At 37.8% G+C, this 14,311-nt stretch overlaps 1 protein-coding gene across 1 annotated transcript in view; it reads left to right on the top strand.

The window, feature by feature from the left end:
* Positions 1–233: 233 nt before the first annotated feature.
* Positions 234–14,311, top strand: part of OTC (ornithine transcarbamylase) — a 69,823-nt gene continuing 55,745 nt past the window's right edge. Inside the window, exons 1-2 of the mRNA XM_025440054.3 lie at positions 234–484; positions 12,883–13,021. Coding sequence (XP_025295839.1) covers positions 408–484; positions 12,883–13,021 — 216 coding nt within the window. The 5' untranslated portion in view covers positions 234–407. The remainder of the gene's footprint in view (positions 485–12,882; positions 13,022–14,311) is intronic.

A 14,311-nucleotide genomic window follows, 5' to 3' on the forward strand; every position in this document is an offset into this window, starting at 1 on the left:
TATTTCTATGTACCTTCACACCAGCCAGTACTGCAGTACCTTGCATGTATTATATGCTCAATGAGTACTTATCAATTGATTTGGTACAAGTATGTGACAGTATAAATATATTATGAAAAATGAGGAGCCTGGGCACAAAAGAATCAGGATTCCTGCTAAACACACACACACACACACACACACACACACACACACACAGTGGTAGAGCTCGGCTTAAAGTTCAGGTGCTCCTGTACCCTGCCCTGCAGTATCTCTAACCAGGAGAATTTGATAAGGTAGCTGAAGGGTGATATTACCTTTGCTCTCTTACTGCAATTGAAATCGTTCTTAGCTTTTAGGTGGACCCTACTGTCTACCTTGGTGAGGCATTTTCAAGAGCATACAATCTTTTTCATTATCAAACGAAGATGCTGTTTAATTTGAGGATCCTGTTGAACAATGCAGCTCTTAGAAACGGTCACAATTTCGTGGTTCGAAATTTTCGGTAAGTGATGGCCAGAGATTTGAGTCTGACTTAGGAACAATGGTGATAAATGAAGTTCTCTTCTGCAAAGGAGTGCAGCCTGAAAAGGCCTCTTTCTGCAGGGTGTAGGGCCAGGTTCTAACCTTATTTGAGACAGCTATTTCTAATTCCAGCTGAGCTTTCATTTCTCAGTCCTCTGTAATCAGATTTCATAGCAGGCTGGGGGTGGGGGCTACCCTCGGCAGGTAAAATAGACTAAATGTTCTTGACATCTTCTGTTTGTGTACGTTTTAAATGGGCTAATGGCTGAAGAAAATGAGAACTAATTTATACAGGGCCTTCAGTTTGTATTTGGGTTTGCTTGAAAATAATCTATCATTCTAGGGAATGGGGATTATTCAGTTCTTTTAAAAAAAAATACCAGACCCCAAATAACAACTGGATAAATATTTACAAAGCTGATGCAAAGGAGCCTTATGTGTGATGAGGATAATGATATTTTAAAAATAAAATCCACATTTGAAATCTATCCCTGAAATTCTTGGTAGCATGTGAAAAAAAGGAAGCTGTTTCCAATGAATTCATTATAAAAGCTACATCCTGCTTACAGCTATTGAACATGCAGTGGAAGGTGGTGTGGAGTGTGTCTGTGGGGAAGGGGACAGGGATAATAAGTTAACCAAGGAAGGAAGGCCATCAAAGCTGCACATTATTGCCAGAAAGCTTCTAGAGTAATTGCACGTTAATAATCACATAGAATTTTCCCAGAGACCCTTTACAACCGACCTCAAAACAACCTCACTGACTTTCTGAAGGGAGAAGCTTCTAGTCTGAAGTTTCTCCCACTGTTAGGAAGTAGACCTGTGACAGTGGCCCTGAGTCCCTCCTCTGGGCTACCTGGCAGCCCTCTCTCTCCAGACTCTACCACGAGTACCATTTCCTTGGTTAATAGAAGACTTTTAGAAGTCAGATGACATTGTAAATAATACTGTAAATAAAGCCCATAATCTTAGACCTAGATGGGACTTTGGAGCCACAGAATAGTATTAGCCCTCTCTTAATTTACAGATAGAGTCAATAAGGCCCAAACAGATTATGGCACTTAACCAATAAGTACTAGAATCAGACCACATAATCCAGGAATGTGGAGGAAAGTTCAGGTTTTGGAGTCTAAAGAACTAGATTCAAGGCCTGGTACTACCACTTGCTGGTTCTATTGACCTTGAGCAAGTCACTAAACTTTTCTGTAATGTTGCTTCACCTATAAAATGGGAAAAAAGAGTAATATCTGCTCTTTTTACATCACAAGGTAGTTCAACAATTCATTTAATAAATATTTATTGAGCACTTACTTTGTGCCACACTGTATGCAAGGTGTTAGGGAATACAGTGGTAAAGAAGGTAAAGAGGGTATTTCATACCAGACACATGAAGTCACAGTCTAGTGATAGTGAGATAATGTGTGAAAACTGTAAAGTGACAGATGAATGTTCATTATTTTATTATTCCATCCCACTGCATTACATCAGAGAAAAGTATGATGAAATTTTATTCCATAGTTTTTAAAAAAGAATCATCACTGAGCTGAAAATAGTCAACTGAATGAATAACCAAAGTTTGGAACTTATACTCTTCTTTGAAAATTACAGTGATGATTGATTTTTAAAATACTGATAACAAGTTCAAATTTTGCAAATAAAACCCCTTCCAAATATTTGGGCTTCTTTGGTATTTAGTAATATTCTATCATCTATATCCAGTAGCCAGACTGTAACTCACAGAGTCTTGGCTAGCCATCTCTCACAGTGAATGGGGGCTGAGGCAAAAGCATGGCCAAATCAGCCCAACTCTATACCGGTTATTTGAAATATGAAAGCCTCAAATCACCCATGTCATTAGGAATTTAAGAGCATAAGTCTCATGAAAATGGGATAATGTTGAAATGGTGTTGTTCTCATGTGGCATGGGCGTTTTTCTTTCCAACTCTTTTAGTTAGCTACGCTACCTGCCAGCTAGATGATCTGAGAATTGCTGTCTCCAGTAAGACCTATGGCCTTTGATGACCTCTCAACAACAGAGAAAAGCTCCCTGTCAACTCTTCCTGTATTGTACCTTTACTTTGATTTTCAGCCTTCCACAGAGATCCGAGGTCTTTATTTCCCCCATATCTCTTGGGAAAGGTAGAGAGATCTTACTACAGAACATACCACATGATCTTAACACTAGAGAGTAATAAGAAAATGTGTGGTTAGGGTGTGGCAATGCCACAAAATAGGGACTGCAGTTTTTAAGTGAGCCGCCATATCGCCATGGACAGGATAAAAATAACAGCTTAAGTGTGGCTGAAGACATTCATGCAGGCTCCTGAATCAATCATTTTAGTCAATTATTATTTCTTTTTTCCTCCAAAATCAATAGAATCAGACACCAAGACTGCCGAAAACACCCAATCCATAGGCTTTTCATCTCACAAACAAGGCTCTAGAGCCTGGCGGTGTATGGATAATAGACAGTGTCCTATGATTTGTTGCCTATTAGGGAAACCACTTATAGCTTTTAAAGAAACCACTAAAAAATCTCTTTTTTTATCAGAGAAGACCAATTTGTAAGTGCAGTTCAATTTCATCTCACAAATAGAAATTTCTTCAGAGAATATTGAGCTAAGCCACCCAATTTTGTGGAGGTTATGGATTGGAGTGGAGGTGACTGGTTTTCAGGTATTTCATTCCAGACCTTTCTAAGGGCTTACATAACTCATTATGCTCCCTTCATCCCACACACATACTATCTCTACACACGTGGACACATGGATGAAGCAATTATAGGCCATCCATGCTCTTCTAGAGGACAGAAAACAGTCCTCTTTGACTATTCGCATCTTCTGTCATAACTGAAAATGAATGCCGTTTTAAAAATATGTTTCCTGACTTCAGAAAACTGTACAAGGTCTGAGACCAGGCATGGAATGGGGTCATGATGTTTCCCTTGACCAACAATAAAATTTGGGTCTATTTATAGTTTGTTATTTTTAGTAATTTAGTGATTTAACTGAGATAGAAGAAGTAGAGGCAGATACAGATTTTCAACAGTTTAGGGTTCCAGCCCTTTAAGAACATGTGCACAAAGCTAACCCTCTTCAATTTTCAGACAAATAGGAAGTCGCACCATTTTAGAAGATTGATGATCTCAGGTTTCTTAGAGACCACCTAGTCAGTCAGTTGCAAGAGTGACTTACTTATACCACATATGAGCATGTGGCAACCGTGAGAAAGGCTGCAAGTCCATTTTTAGCAATAGACTATTATTACTGTTGTTAATGAAGTAAAGAAATTTGGAGGTAATTAGTGCTTTTTTTCAAATTAATTGGATGAGATTCAAGGATTTTATGAAAATAAAGTCAGTCTCCCTTGCATGGATTGCAGTATGATTTCCTGAGATGGCAAGAAAGTGATGAAATTAAAAACAGGCCACTGAGAATTCAGATGGCTCCAGTATGGCCTTGGGAAATCTTGTGTTTATAAATTTCATGAGTGTTGTGGAAGACAAAGTCAAGATGGATCACTGATTTTGAGTTCATTTTCTTAATTTTTCAGATGAGGAATTGAGGCCAAAGATGGAAAATGATCTTCCCAAGGTCATAGCTGAACTAGGACTAGAACTGGAATAATTAAAAACCACTGCCCTATTTATTCCACTGCTTTGATTACTTTGATCCTTTCAAACTGATCAAGTTGGCCATCCTATCCTTGCACAATCTCCTTTTTAAAAATACAACAAAAATATCTGAGTAAAAAAAAACAAAAACAAAGAAAATATGCCTTAATGGTTGCACCAATCTGCAACGTTAAAGAAACACAAAAATCTCAGCCATCAGACCCACTGACTCCCTCTCATGCCTCCAGAAGATAAAGTCTTCATCTCAAATTTTCCATGGGGATTAAAATACCATTTAACACTGAATTTTTTCCTATTCTGGCAAAGCCTGCTCTGACTAACCACAGTTTACTCGAATCAAGCACTTTCTCTTCTAATAAAATACAATTATACAAAGGAACACATCCAGGTCTCCTCCCGTGCTCCAAACAATTAACCAGAGTTGGAAAATGCAGCCTCTTGCAATGAAAGGTTTTATTCTGCCAATACAGAATATGCTTCCATTTTCTAGCTAGGAAGATATTTCGGTAAAGCTAACACAAAAATCTACTATTACCTTGGCTTAACTTCTTAGCATTCAATGATTTGGGGTTGAGAAATCTCTGTAATTATTTTTTCAAGGGATAAAATTAATGTAAGGAACTAGTCTTGCTTTTTTAAAAGCCCTGGCTTTACCCAGAGTGCAATGACAGTTTTGACAGAAAATCTGTACATGGTTCCCATTGTTTTCTCCCATATTGTATTCTCCCCATTGTGTGTTGGCTGAAGAATGATAATGTGTATTCAGGTCTGTTTACCAAGGAGACACACTGAAGTATAAGAAAACTAAGTATTTTATGGGAACACTAAAACAACAGTCCTGGTCCTGGTTCAGGTGCTCTGGAACCAGAGGAAGCTGCCTCCAACTGAGGCATGGGGTCTCTATAAGAACTTAGAAGCCATTTATGCCAGTGGTTTGAGCTGCCTAATTCGAGTATGGATTAATCACCAGAAATGCAAGAAATGCTTGATACAGACCAGAGAAAAAAGGTGGGGACATGTGGCAGAGGCATTTCAATATGGTACAATTATGGAGCTCTTCTACTTTTCTCTAATCTTTAAGTAGCTTAGGAAAGAGGTGTGGCAGCTCCATTTCAGAGCCAAGAGGAGGTCTTTGAGGTAAACAGGATAGGAACTTAAACTCAAACCATTGTGTTTGCTTTCCTTCCAGTGATAAATTTTCCTGGTTAGTTCTCGATATCTATGAAAAACAGCTATTTTTCCTATGCAAACATTTCCTGCCCCACCTCCTGGATAGAATTGGGAAAGGTGGTGACCACTTTAATGATTTTTCAATGGTTTGAACAATATGACTGATCTTCACTGGTTGAGATGCAATTTAAAAATTTTCCAGTATCGGGGATCCCTGGGTGGCGCAGCGGTTTGGCGCCTGCCTTTGGCCCAGGGCGCGATCCTGGAGACCCGGGATCGAATCCCACGTCGGGCTCCCTGTGCATGGAGCCTGCTTCTCCCTCTGCCTCTGTCTCTGCCTCTCTCTCTCTCTGTATGACTATCATAAATAAATAAAAAAATTTAAAAAAAAATTTTTTTCCAGTATCTACCTCTCTACCTTTTTTGTCCCTAAGAACCCTGGGGACTTATTCTATACAAGAAGGGCTCATGGAGAGATGGAACCAAAGTATTGGTATATATCAGTATACTATTACTCTACTTTGGATTTGGCTCTCATGATGCTATGGGCAAAAGCTTGTCCCACCAGGTCCTCTTACCAGTTTTCTGGGGTTTTTTTTAGATTTTATTTATTTATTCCTGATAGACATAGAAAGAGAGAGAGGGGGGCAGAGACACAGGCAGAGGGAGAAGCAAGCCCCATGCTGGTAGCCCAACGCGGGACTTGATCCCAGGACTCCAGGATCACGCCCTGGGCCAAAGGCAGGTGCTAAACCGCTGAGCCACCTAGGGATCCCCAGTTTTCTGGGTTATTGCACTTGACTCAGACTACTGTGCCTGAGATCCAAGGTTATAATGCTCTTTTTTCACATGTATATGTCTAACTGTTGTTCCCAGGAGTGTAAATACTATGCCAGAGTAGTTGAGCCCTGGGGAATTTCAGCTTTATCCACACACTAGGCCACAATCAGTTTTCCTCCCTGAGACTCAAATCTTGTGTTCAGCCTGGGCCATACCCCATACATGCTTTTCTCTCAACATTAATTTTGTTTTGGGGGCTCTTGGTATCTTTTTCTGGTCATCAGACTTTGATCAGGATATTGAAAATCCATCATGGCAAATCTAAGTTCATTCTCAGAAATCTGCTAAATTCATTCTTATGCAAATTGTTATACTTCTGTCCAGAGACATAATATGATTCATTCGTCCTTTTACCTAAGAAGTATTTATTGAATACCTACCATATCCCAGACATTACAATAAGCCCTGGGTATATATTAGTAAACAAAACAGGCAGGATCCTTGCCAGCATGGATCATAAAGTTCAATGGGAAGATAAAAAGTAAGTAATATAAACAGATACAAAAAATACATATTTAAAAATTGTGATAAGTATCATGAACAAAATGAAGACAAAGTAGAGACTACTTAGTACAGACAGGAAAGGAATCTCCCAGGAGGTGGTATTTAAACCTAAGGGCAAGAAGGAGCCAGCATTGAGAGCTAAGGAGATAGTGTTCTGGACAGAAAGAATGATATGTGAAAGAGTCCCACAATGAGAAAGCATTTGGAGCATAGGCAGTCCTTCCTTTGCAAGGTCCCAATATGCAGGAATTTCAATTACCACAGTTGAATCACATAACACCAGTTTTTCAAGTACACAGTTCAAATTTCAGCTGCCACAGTGTATTAATTGTGAGTAGTTGCATAAAGTAAAAACTTCATGGCTAGCACTTTTGTACCCAAATCACTATGTAAATAACAGCTGCACATCATGATCCGTGACCAATTGCATCACTTCTTTCAAAGTTTTGGTGATTGTTCACTGCACATCTGTTATTCAGTTTACATACAAACAGCAAAGAGTATAGTTGCGCTGCCTTCTTTTTTCCCCAATGATAAACTGATGTGCCATTTTATAAAAATGAATAACTGAAAGGAGGAATTGTCTGACAGAGACCAAAGGGCAGTAGAGAAGTAAAGAATCACACTGGCAGCTACATTTGAATCAAATGGGAATGCATTTATAGAAGAAATAGCTGATGGTGGGATTGTTGACTCTGCTACTGGTTAAGAGACTCTAGCTATGCAGCCAGAGGAATTTAGCGAAGACAAATTTACTGACATAAATGAGGAAAGTGGCTGTGACACAAAGTATAAAGATGTTCCAGAGGAAGTGACACCAGCAAAACACTTCACATTCAAGGAATTATCAGATATTTTTTACATATTGAAAGTACAAAGGATAAATGTTAGAAGTCTATCCAAACTTAGAAAGTATGACAATTCACCAAAGCACAGACAATATGTTTGCTCTGTAACATATGTTATATTATAAGAAGATAGCATGCACGGTTCAAACTGGTCTTGACAGTTTTTACAAAAAATAAAACACTATAATTCTCAATATTTCTAATGTTTTAAATTACAGTGTAATAAATATATTTGCTTTACTATTTTTTCACTTCCCTACACATTTGTAACTGACAATATGAGAGTGTTTAATGTTTTGACCAAAAATTAAAAGTCGCAGAACAATTGTGATTTTTCCAACTTATTATTAAGGTTGTTTTGCATGGTTGCAGATTTAATGGTCATTTACAGTACTACTACCATGCATACTACCATGCAAAGCCAGAACTATCTGTATTTAAGGGAAAAAAAGCTTATCTGCTAACATTTATTGGAGGCGTGATCACAGGGCAAGAGTGAAGGCAATATTATCAGTGACTGCCGTATAGAGATTGGAGTCACAAAGAAGTATTCTGATTAATTGTGGTCTAAGAGAAATAATTTGAAATAAGGTTTCTATTGCTATATACATTTTTAAATGAAAGGTCTGGACAAAATGGGAAGATTCAAGCAGAATGTTTGTGTCTTCTTTTTATCTTTAAACTTCAATCTGTCAATGGAGAAATAACAAGAGCAGCATCTCCCAGTGCAATCCCAACAGCAGAACATTCACCCTACCCTAAATCCAACCCTAATTCTGACTTCTTGGAGTATAAGGACAAACCTGAGAAAGACCCAGAGACCTTTCACTTCTCCCAATCTGTCTCCTGCTTGTGAAAACTGGAAGCTGGAGCTTTTTTGAAGTAGCTGAAGGTGGTGTTGGGTCTCCTCTTTCACCATTATTTTCCTGCTTCCTTTCATGGGAAGGGGGGAGAAAAATTAAGTTCTCTGCATCCTTTCCTTTCCTTTCTTTTTAAATTCTTTTTCTCTGAGACTCAACACCACCACCACCACCACCACCACCACAATTCCAAGATCCGTGAGAGTCTCTTGAATGAAACTTGTAGTCCTGTGAGTATTTAGAAGGAAGTAGATACAACACAATCCTGCAAGGGCTGAGAGTGGGGGAGGGTACTGAATCCCTTAAGTGTCGCCATTTGATGACTCGGATTTTGTGGGCTCCAAAACAGCCAGAAGAATGAGCTTGAGCTCTCCGCTAAAAATAAGTCTTCAAAATTCGCATATGAGTGGTTTCTCCTCTTGTCATTGGATGTGAGTTCAACAACTATAGTGATGTTTCACAAATTTCTGAAATCCTGGGGAGCAGGGTTTTCCAGCAAAGCTTTTTTCCCTTTTAAAAATAATATTGGAGGAAGTCTTAAGCCATTGAATATTAATATTTTATTGTGAGACACAGAGTCAAGAGAGTTAATACTCTGTGATTTTATCTTACTTGGACCTTATTCCAGAGAAAAATATTTGCAAGATGCCCTAAACATGAATTGAGTAAGTTTAAGCTGCTATGCCTCCATTTCAGGTCAGACATGTTACACCTGTTACAGAGCCTCAAACCCAGCTGACTCTAAAAACTGCATGAAAAACAATCTAAGGGTTTACTTCTCAACAATATCACTACTTGTATATTCCAAGTGTTTAATTTTATCACTAACTAATGTTATCAGAACCAAACACATAACCAAAATACATATGTAAAAATACATGTTCTGCCTAAATGCTGTCTTTAAATTATCAAGTTTCTGAATAGTATTATCCAAATCTTGAACATAGTTTTGTAAGATTTTTACTAGGGTTCCAGTGGAAGGAAGAAAATGAAGGTCTATTCTAGAAACTTGCTTAGCCAGCAAAATATTTTTGTATATTTATAAATTTATTTTTAAAATATTTGGTTCTTCTTAGTCTAAACTTTAACATTTTTTAATGTTTTGTTTTATACACTATTAGAGAAGCAACACATATATAAATAAGTAAACATACATCATAGATCCATGTTCAAAATTTAGAGAGTAGATGAATGACAAATTTTTAAAAGTTGAAATGTAAGTGATGAATCACTGAATTCTATTCCTAAAACCAATATGGCACTGTGCTAACTAAAATTTAAATAAAAAATTTAAAAATAATAAAAAAGTAAAATAAAAGTTAAACACTATGGTACATCTTTGAAACAAGAATGGTGACCAAAATTTTGATCCACATATAAGCTGAAAACACTAATTTCTATTGGAATTGAATGTGTCATTAGCATCTTTTTTAAAAAGATTTTTTAGGGCAGCCCTGGTGGTTCGGTGGTTTAGTGCCGCCTTCAGCCCAGGGCCTGGTCCTGGAGACCCGGGATCGAGTCCCACGTCAGGCTCCCTGCATGGAGCCTGCTTCTCCCTCTGCCTGTGTCTGTGCCTTTCTCTCTCTCTCTCTCTCTCTCTCTCTCTCTCTAAGTGTCTCTCATGAATAAATAAAATCTTAAAAAAAAAGATTTTATTTATTTATTCATTTGTGAGAGGGAGGGAGAGAGAGAGAGAGAGAGAGAGAGAGAGAGAGCAAGTGAGAGTGTGAGTACGGGGAGGATCAGAGATAGAGGGAGAAGCAGATTCCCCATTGAGCAGGGTGCCTGACTTGGGGCTTGATCCCAGTACCTTGGGATCATGACCTGAGCCAAAGGCTGCTGCTTAACTGACTGAGCCACCCAGGAGCCCCTGTCATTAGTATCTTACATTAAATCAGTCAACCATTAGCCCACTAACTCATAAACCCTCAATCTTTATGGAAGTTTCTTTCCTTACTAACTAGAATCTCTGAAGGGCTTAACATCACAAAAAGTCAACTGAAAAAAATCTATTCATCTATCAAAGATTTTTTTTTTTTTTTTTTTTTTTTTTTTTTTTTTTTTTTTTAAATTTTTTTTTTTTTTATTTATTTACTTATGATAGTCACAGAGAGAGAGAGAGAGAGGCAGAGACACAGGCAGAGGGAGAAGCAGGCTCCATGCATCGGGAGCCTGATATGGGATTCGATCCCGAGTCTCCAGGATCGCGCCCTGGGCCAAAGGCAGGCGCCAAACCGCTGCGCCACCCAGGGATCCCATCATCTATCAAAGATTAAATGAATCAATCAACTCTACCAGAAAGTTGGATGTTAAGTGAAATATTCCTTTGTCTATGTTATTTGACATTGCATTGGAGACAACAAATTGAGTACATTTGTGATTTTCTTGACTATCTTCTTGTCATTATTGTAAGACATAAATAAATCCCACCAAAGAATTTACTCTTCATCTCAGGTAGCCCAAGCTCTTTACTTAGGCTGAAATTCAAGCATGATCATTTTGTGACAGTTGTTTTACTTCTAGTAAAATTAATATTTAGTACCTGTGGTGAACCACAATTTGCCTTTCATTATTCATAATTTCCAATTGTATACAATATAGTTATTGTTAAATAGAGATAACACTGGGAAAATGAAATAATAAGTGTTATTTATTTTTAAAGATTTTGTTTGTTTATTTATTTATTTATTTATTTATTTATTTATTCATTTATGAGAGACACAGAGAGAGGCAGAGACATGGGCAGAGGGAGAAGCAGGCTTTCCATGGGGAGCCTGACGCAGGTCTCAATCCCAGGATCCCAGGATCCTGACCTGAGCCAAAGGCAGATGCTCAACCAGGAGCCACCCAAATGTCCCTGTTTTCTATTTTAGATACTGATTCCCAAATAATAATTATTGTCATCATGATATAACAAAATGTTAAAATGAGACTCTTTCCATCTCAGTTTCTGCTCAGGCCCAATAGGTGTTGACTCTTTCCTCATTCCAAAGTGAGATGCTATGCCACTAAAACAGGAGTGTTCCTGAACTCCGTGAAAAGAGATACTCAAGAATTATTTTTGCATCCCACTGGTGATCACTTCCAGCTTCTAAAATGGACTTCAGAAACCAAGAGATGGGTTGTATATTAGAAGAGAGTTTTTAAAGTGCTACTACTATGTATGACAGGGAGAGGTACTCTCCCCTCACCTCGAGCCTGGGGATGTGGCTCCAATGGCATCAATATCCCCAATAGGAGATCTTGAGGATGCCATACACCAAATCCAGGCCTATACTTGGGAAATCTTGAGTAAGAGGGACGGGCTGCCTAGAAGTTTTGACAGCAGAACAAGACAGCTGTTTATACTGGAATGAAACTGACCCTTGTCAGAGCAAAGAACATGAAGGGCTTCCCATGAACTAATACAGACTGAGAGAGAGACCTAACAGGGTAGTGTTTCACATGATGGCCACGAGACCTCCTGAAGGGTGGGGAGATCTTTGCAAAAGGAGTCTGGATGTATTCCCTTGGGTGGCATTAGAAGTATAATTGTCCACCACCAAGGACTACCGTGAGAAATTCTCAATGATGGCAGAATTTTCCCAAGGATGCTCAAAAGCATCCCAGAAGAGAGTCAGCCTCAAGCACCTATACCAATGCTAGATTGCTAGAACAGAATCAGACTTTGCTTGACCCTTAACTCCTCACCTTCCCTAGGCTTAACTTGGAGGGAATAATGGCAAGGAAATAGAGGAATCAGCCTCATGGTCATCCCTTTTCCCTCTAGAGGTGGCCAGCTTGAATTAGGCATGAGCTGGAAGGGAAAAGGGTGCTAGCTTACAGTACATTTCTTAAAGTTAAAAAATTATTATTATTATTATTACACATTATTTTACTGAGACTCTTTGGGGGAAATAAAGTAGGCACAGAGGATTTTTTAAATTTTATTTTCTGAAAGGAACTAGAAAAGCCACAAGGCCCATTGTATTTGACTGGGAACAAGTAAAGAACAAATCTCCAAGAACAGATTTGTAGGGCAGTAGGGGAAAAAGAATCACAATGTTTTCTATTGTATGGACATTGTATATTGTTTGTATAATCTTATGATCTCAATAATAATAGCTAAAATTTATCAAAGGCTTATTATATGCCAGACACTGTATGATTTCCATGAATTAAATCATTTCAACTTCATAACCCTATAAGATTGTTATACTTAATTTCTAGGTGAGAAATTTAGGTACAGAGAGAGATTAGGTAACCTGCCTGAAGTTGTACAGTTAATAAGTGGCAAAGCCACTGATACTATTCCCAGCAAATAAGAATTCAACTACTTCCTCAAATGGTTCTTTTCTATCAACATCCAAAATATTGGATACCTAAAATGTAAACCAAAGCCATATCAATTTTAATGGATTAGCACTTTGCAGAGACACGTGAGGCTCCATGTGATTTGCTATGTTTTAAAACTATGAATCACCATAGCATGGGTTTTTTTCTTAAATATATTATTTCTCTTTCATTTTTCTTTTTTTTGTAGATGTGGACAACCACTACAAAATAAAGTACAGCTGAAGGGTCGTGACCTCCTTACTCTAAAGAACTTTACAGGAGAAGAAATTAAGTATATGTTATGGCTATCAGCAGATCTAAAATTTAGGATAAAAGAGAAAGGAGAGGTATGTAGCATTTCATCTTATTTTCTGATTCTATCAACCAACCTTTTAAAGACAGCCTTTCCAAAGAAAGAGGGAAAATGAAATATATTAAAAGTCCTAAACTGTAGCTAAGTAATGAAACCACACAATCAAGGTAATTGATTATCACTGAGTGTACAAACATAAAAAAGCATAAAAATCAGTTGTTCAATGACAAATCATTGTACTTCTTTCATGTGGAATGTTGAAATTCATTATTAATTGGATCAGAACCTAAGGAATCATTTCTCTTGACAGATTTTATTTTTATACCTTCATTCTTTTCTCTGTGTGTTATCTATCAAGTTAAAAATAAGGATGATATTTTTTTCCTGGCAACAAATTCAATTGTGGATGACTATCAGATATATGATCCTTAGGATAATGTCCAAAAATTCACAATGATTTTACAGTGTTAAAAATAATTTAGATTAGCAAAGAAACAAGTGGTAACCAAGTAGGAGAAGAGATGGGATATAGTGCTTAGCTATAAGCATTATTCTGCATTTTGAGCAATTGATGTTTGAAACACGCTTAATTAATGCAGCAGCTTCATTTAGACTGCTTAATTGTGAAAGCATTTTTGTGTTCCAAGCTTGTTCAAAAGCACTTTAAAGAGTTGGTTTCAGGTTGAGGAAGTTTTACATGACCTTGGTTTTCTTATCTAGTTCACTAGCTCTCCAAGTTCTGAAAACAAGAGTGACTCCAAATGCTATGAGTTGACATTCCCATATAAGACCTGAAATAAAGAGAAAACGCCCCCCAAGATCCCAGGCCTTTTCTTCATACTTTGTGTATAAGGAAGGTTAGCTGGCAGGAATGTACTTGTTCCAGAACTCATCCTATCAGGAAGTCTATCTACAAGAAGAGGAAGGAGGAAAAGCCCCACCCCACACCCAAACTCTCCAGATTGTTTCCAAATGACTTCCAGAAACAAAGCCTTTGCACTCCCACAGGGATGCATGATAAAATTGTAGCTGGGGTTTCATCTTTAGGAGTCTTAATGCCTCATGTTGTGAGAGAGTAGCATTGTTTCTAGCTGAGAAAACAGCTCTGAAACAATCATCTTCAAGGTCATTGAACATTGATATGGATTTCCATGGATTTAGGTAAAAAGATGGTTCCAGTAGGAAACATTAACATACTTTGGAACAAGTGCTCAGGTTGAACCCAGAGCAACTAATATTTTCTAATTACATGCCATTAAGCTGTAGGAGTTCCTGTTCCTTTCCTCCATTTGATTAGAACATGAAAAAAAAACATTTTAAATTC

Source organism: Canis lupus, chromosome X (assembly GCF_003254725.2).
Source record: "Canis lupus dingo isolate Sandy chromosome X, ASM325472v2, whole genome shotgun sequence".
Lineage (NCBI taxonomy): Eukaryota > Metazoa > Chordata > Mammalia > Carnivora > Canidae > Canis > Canis lupus.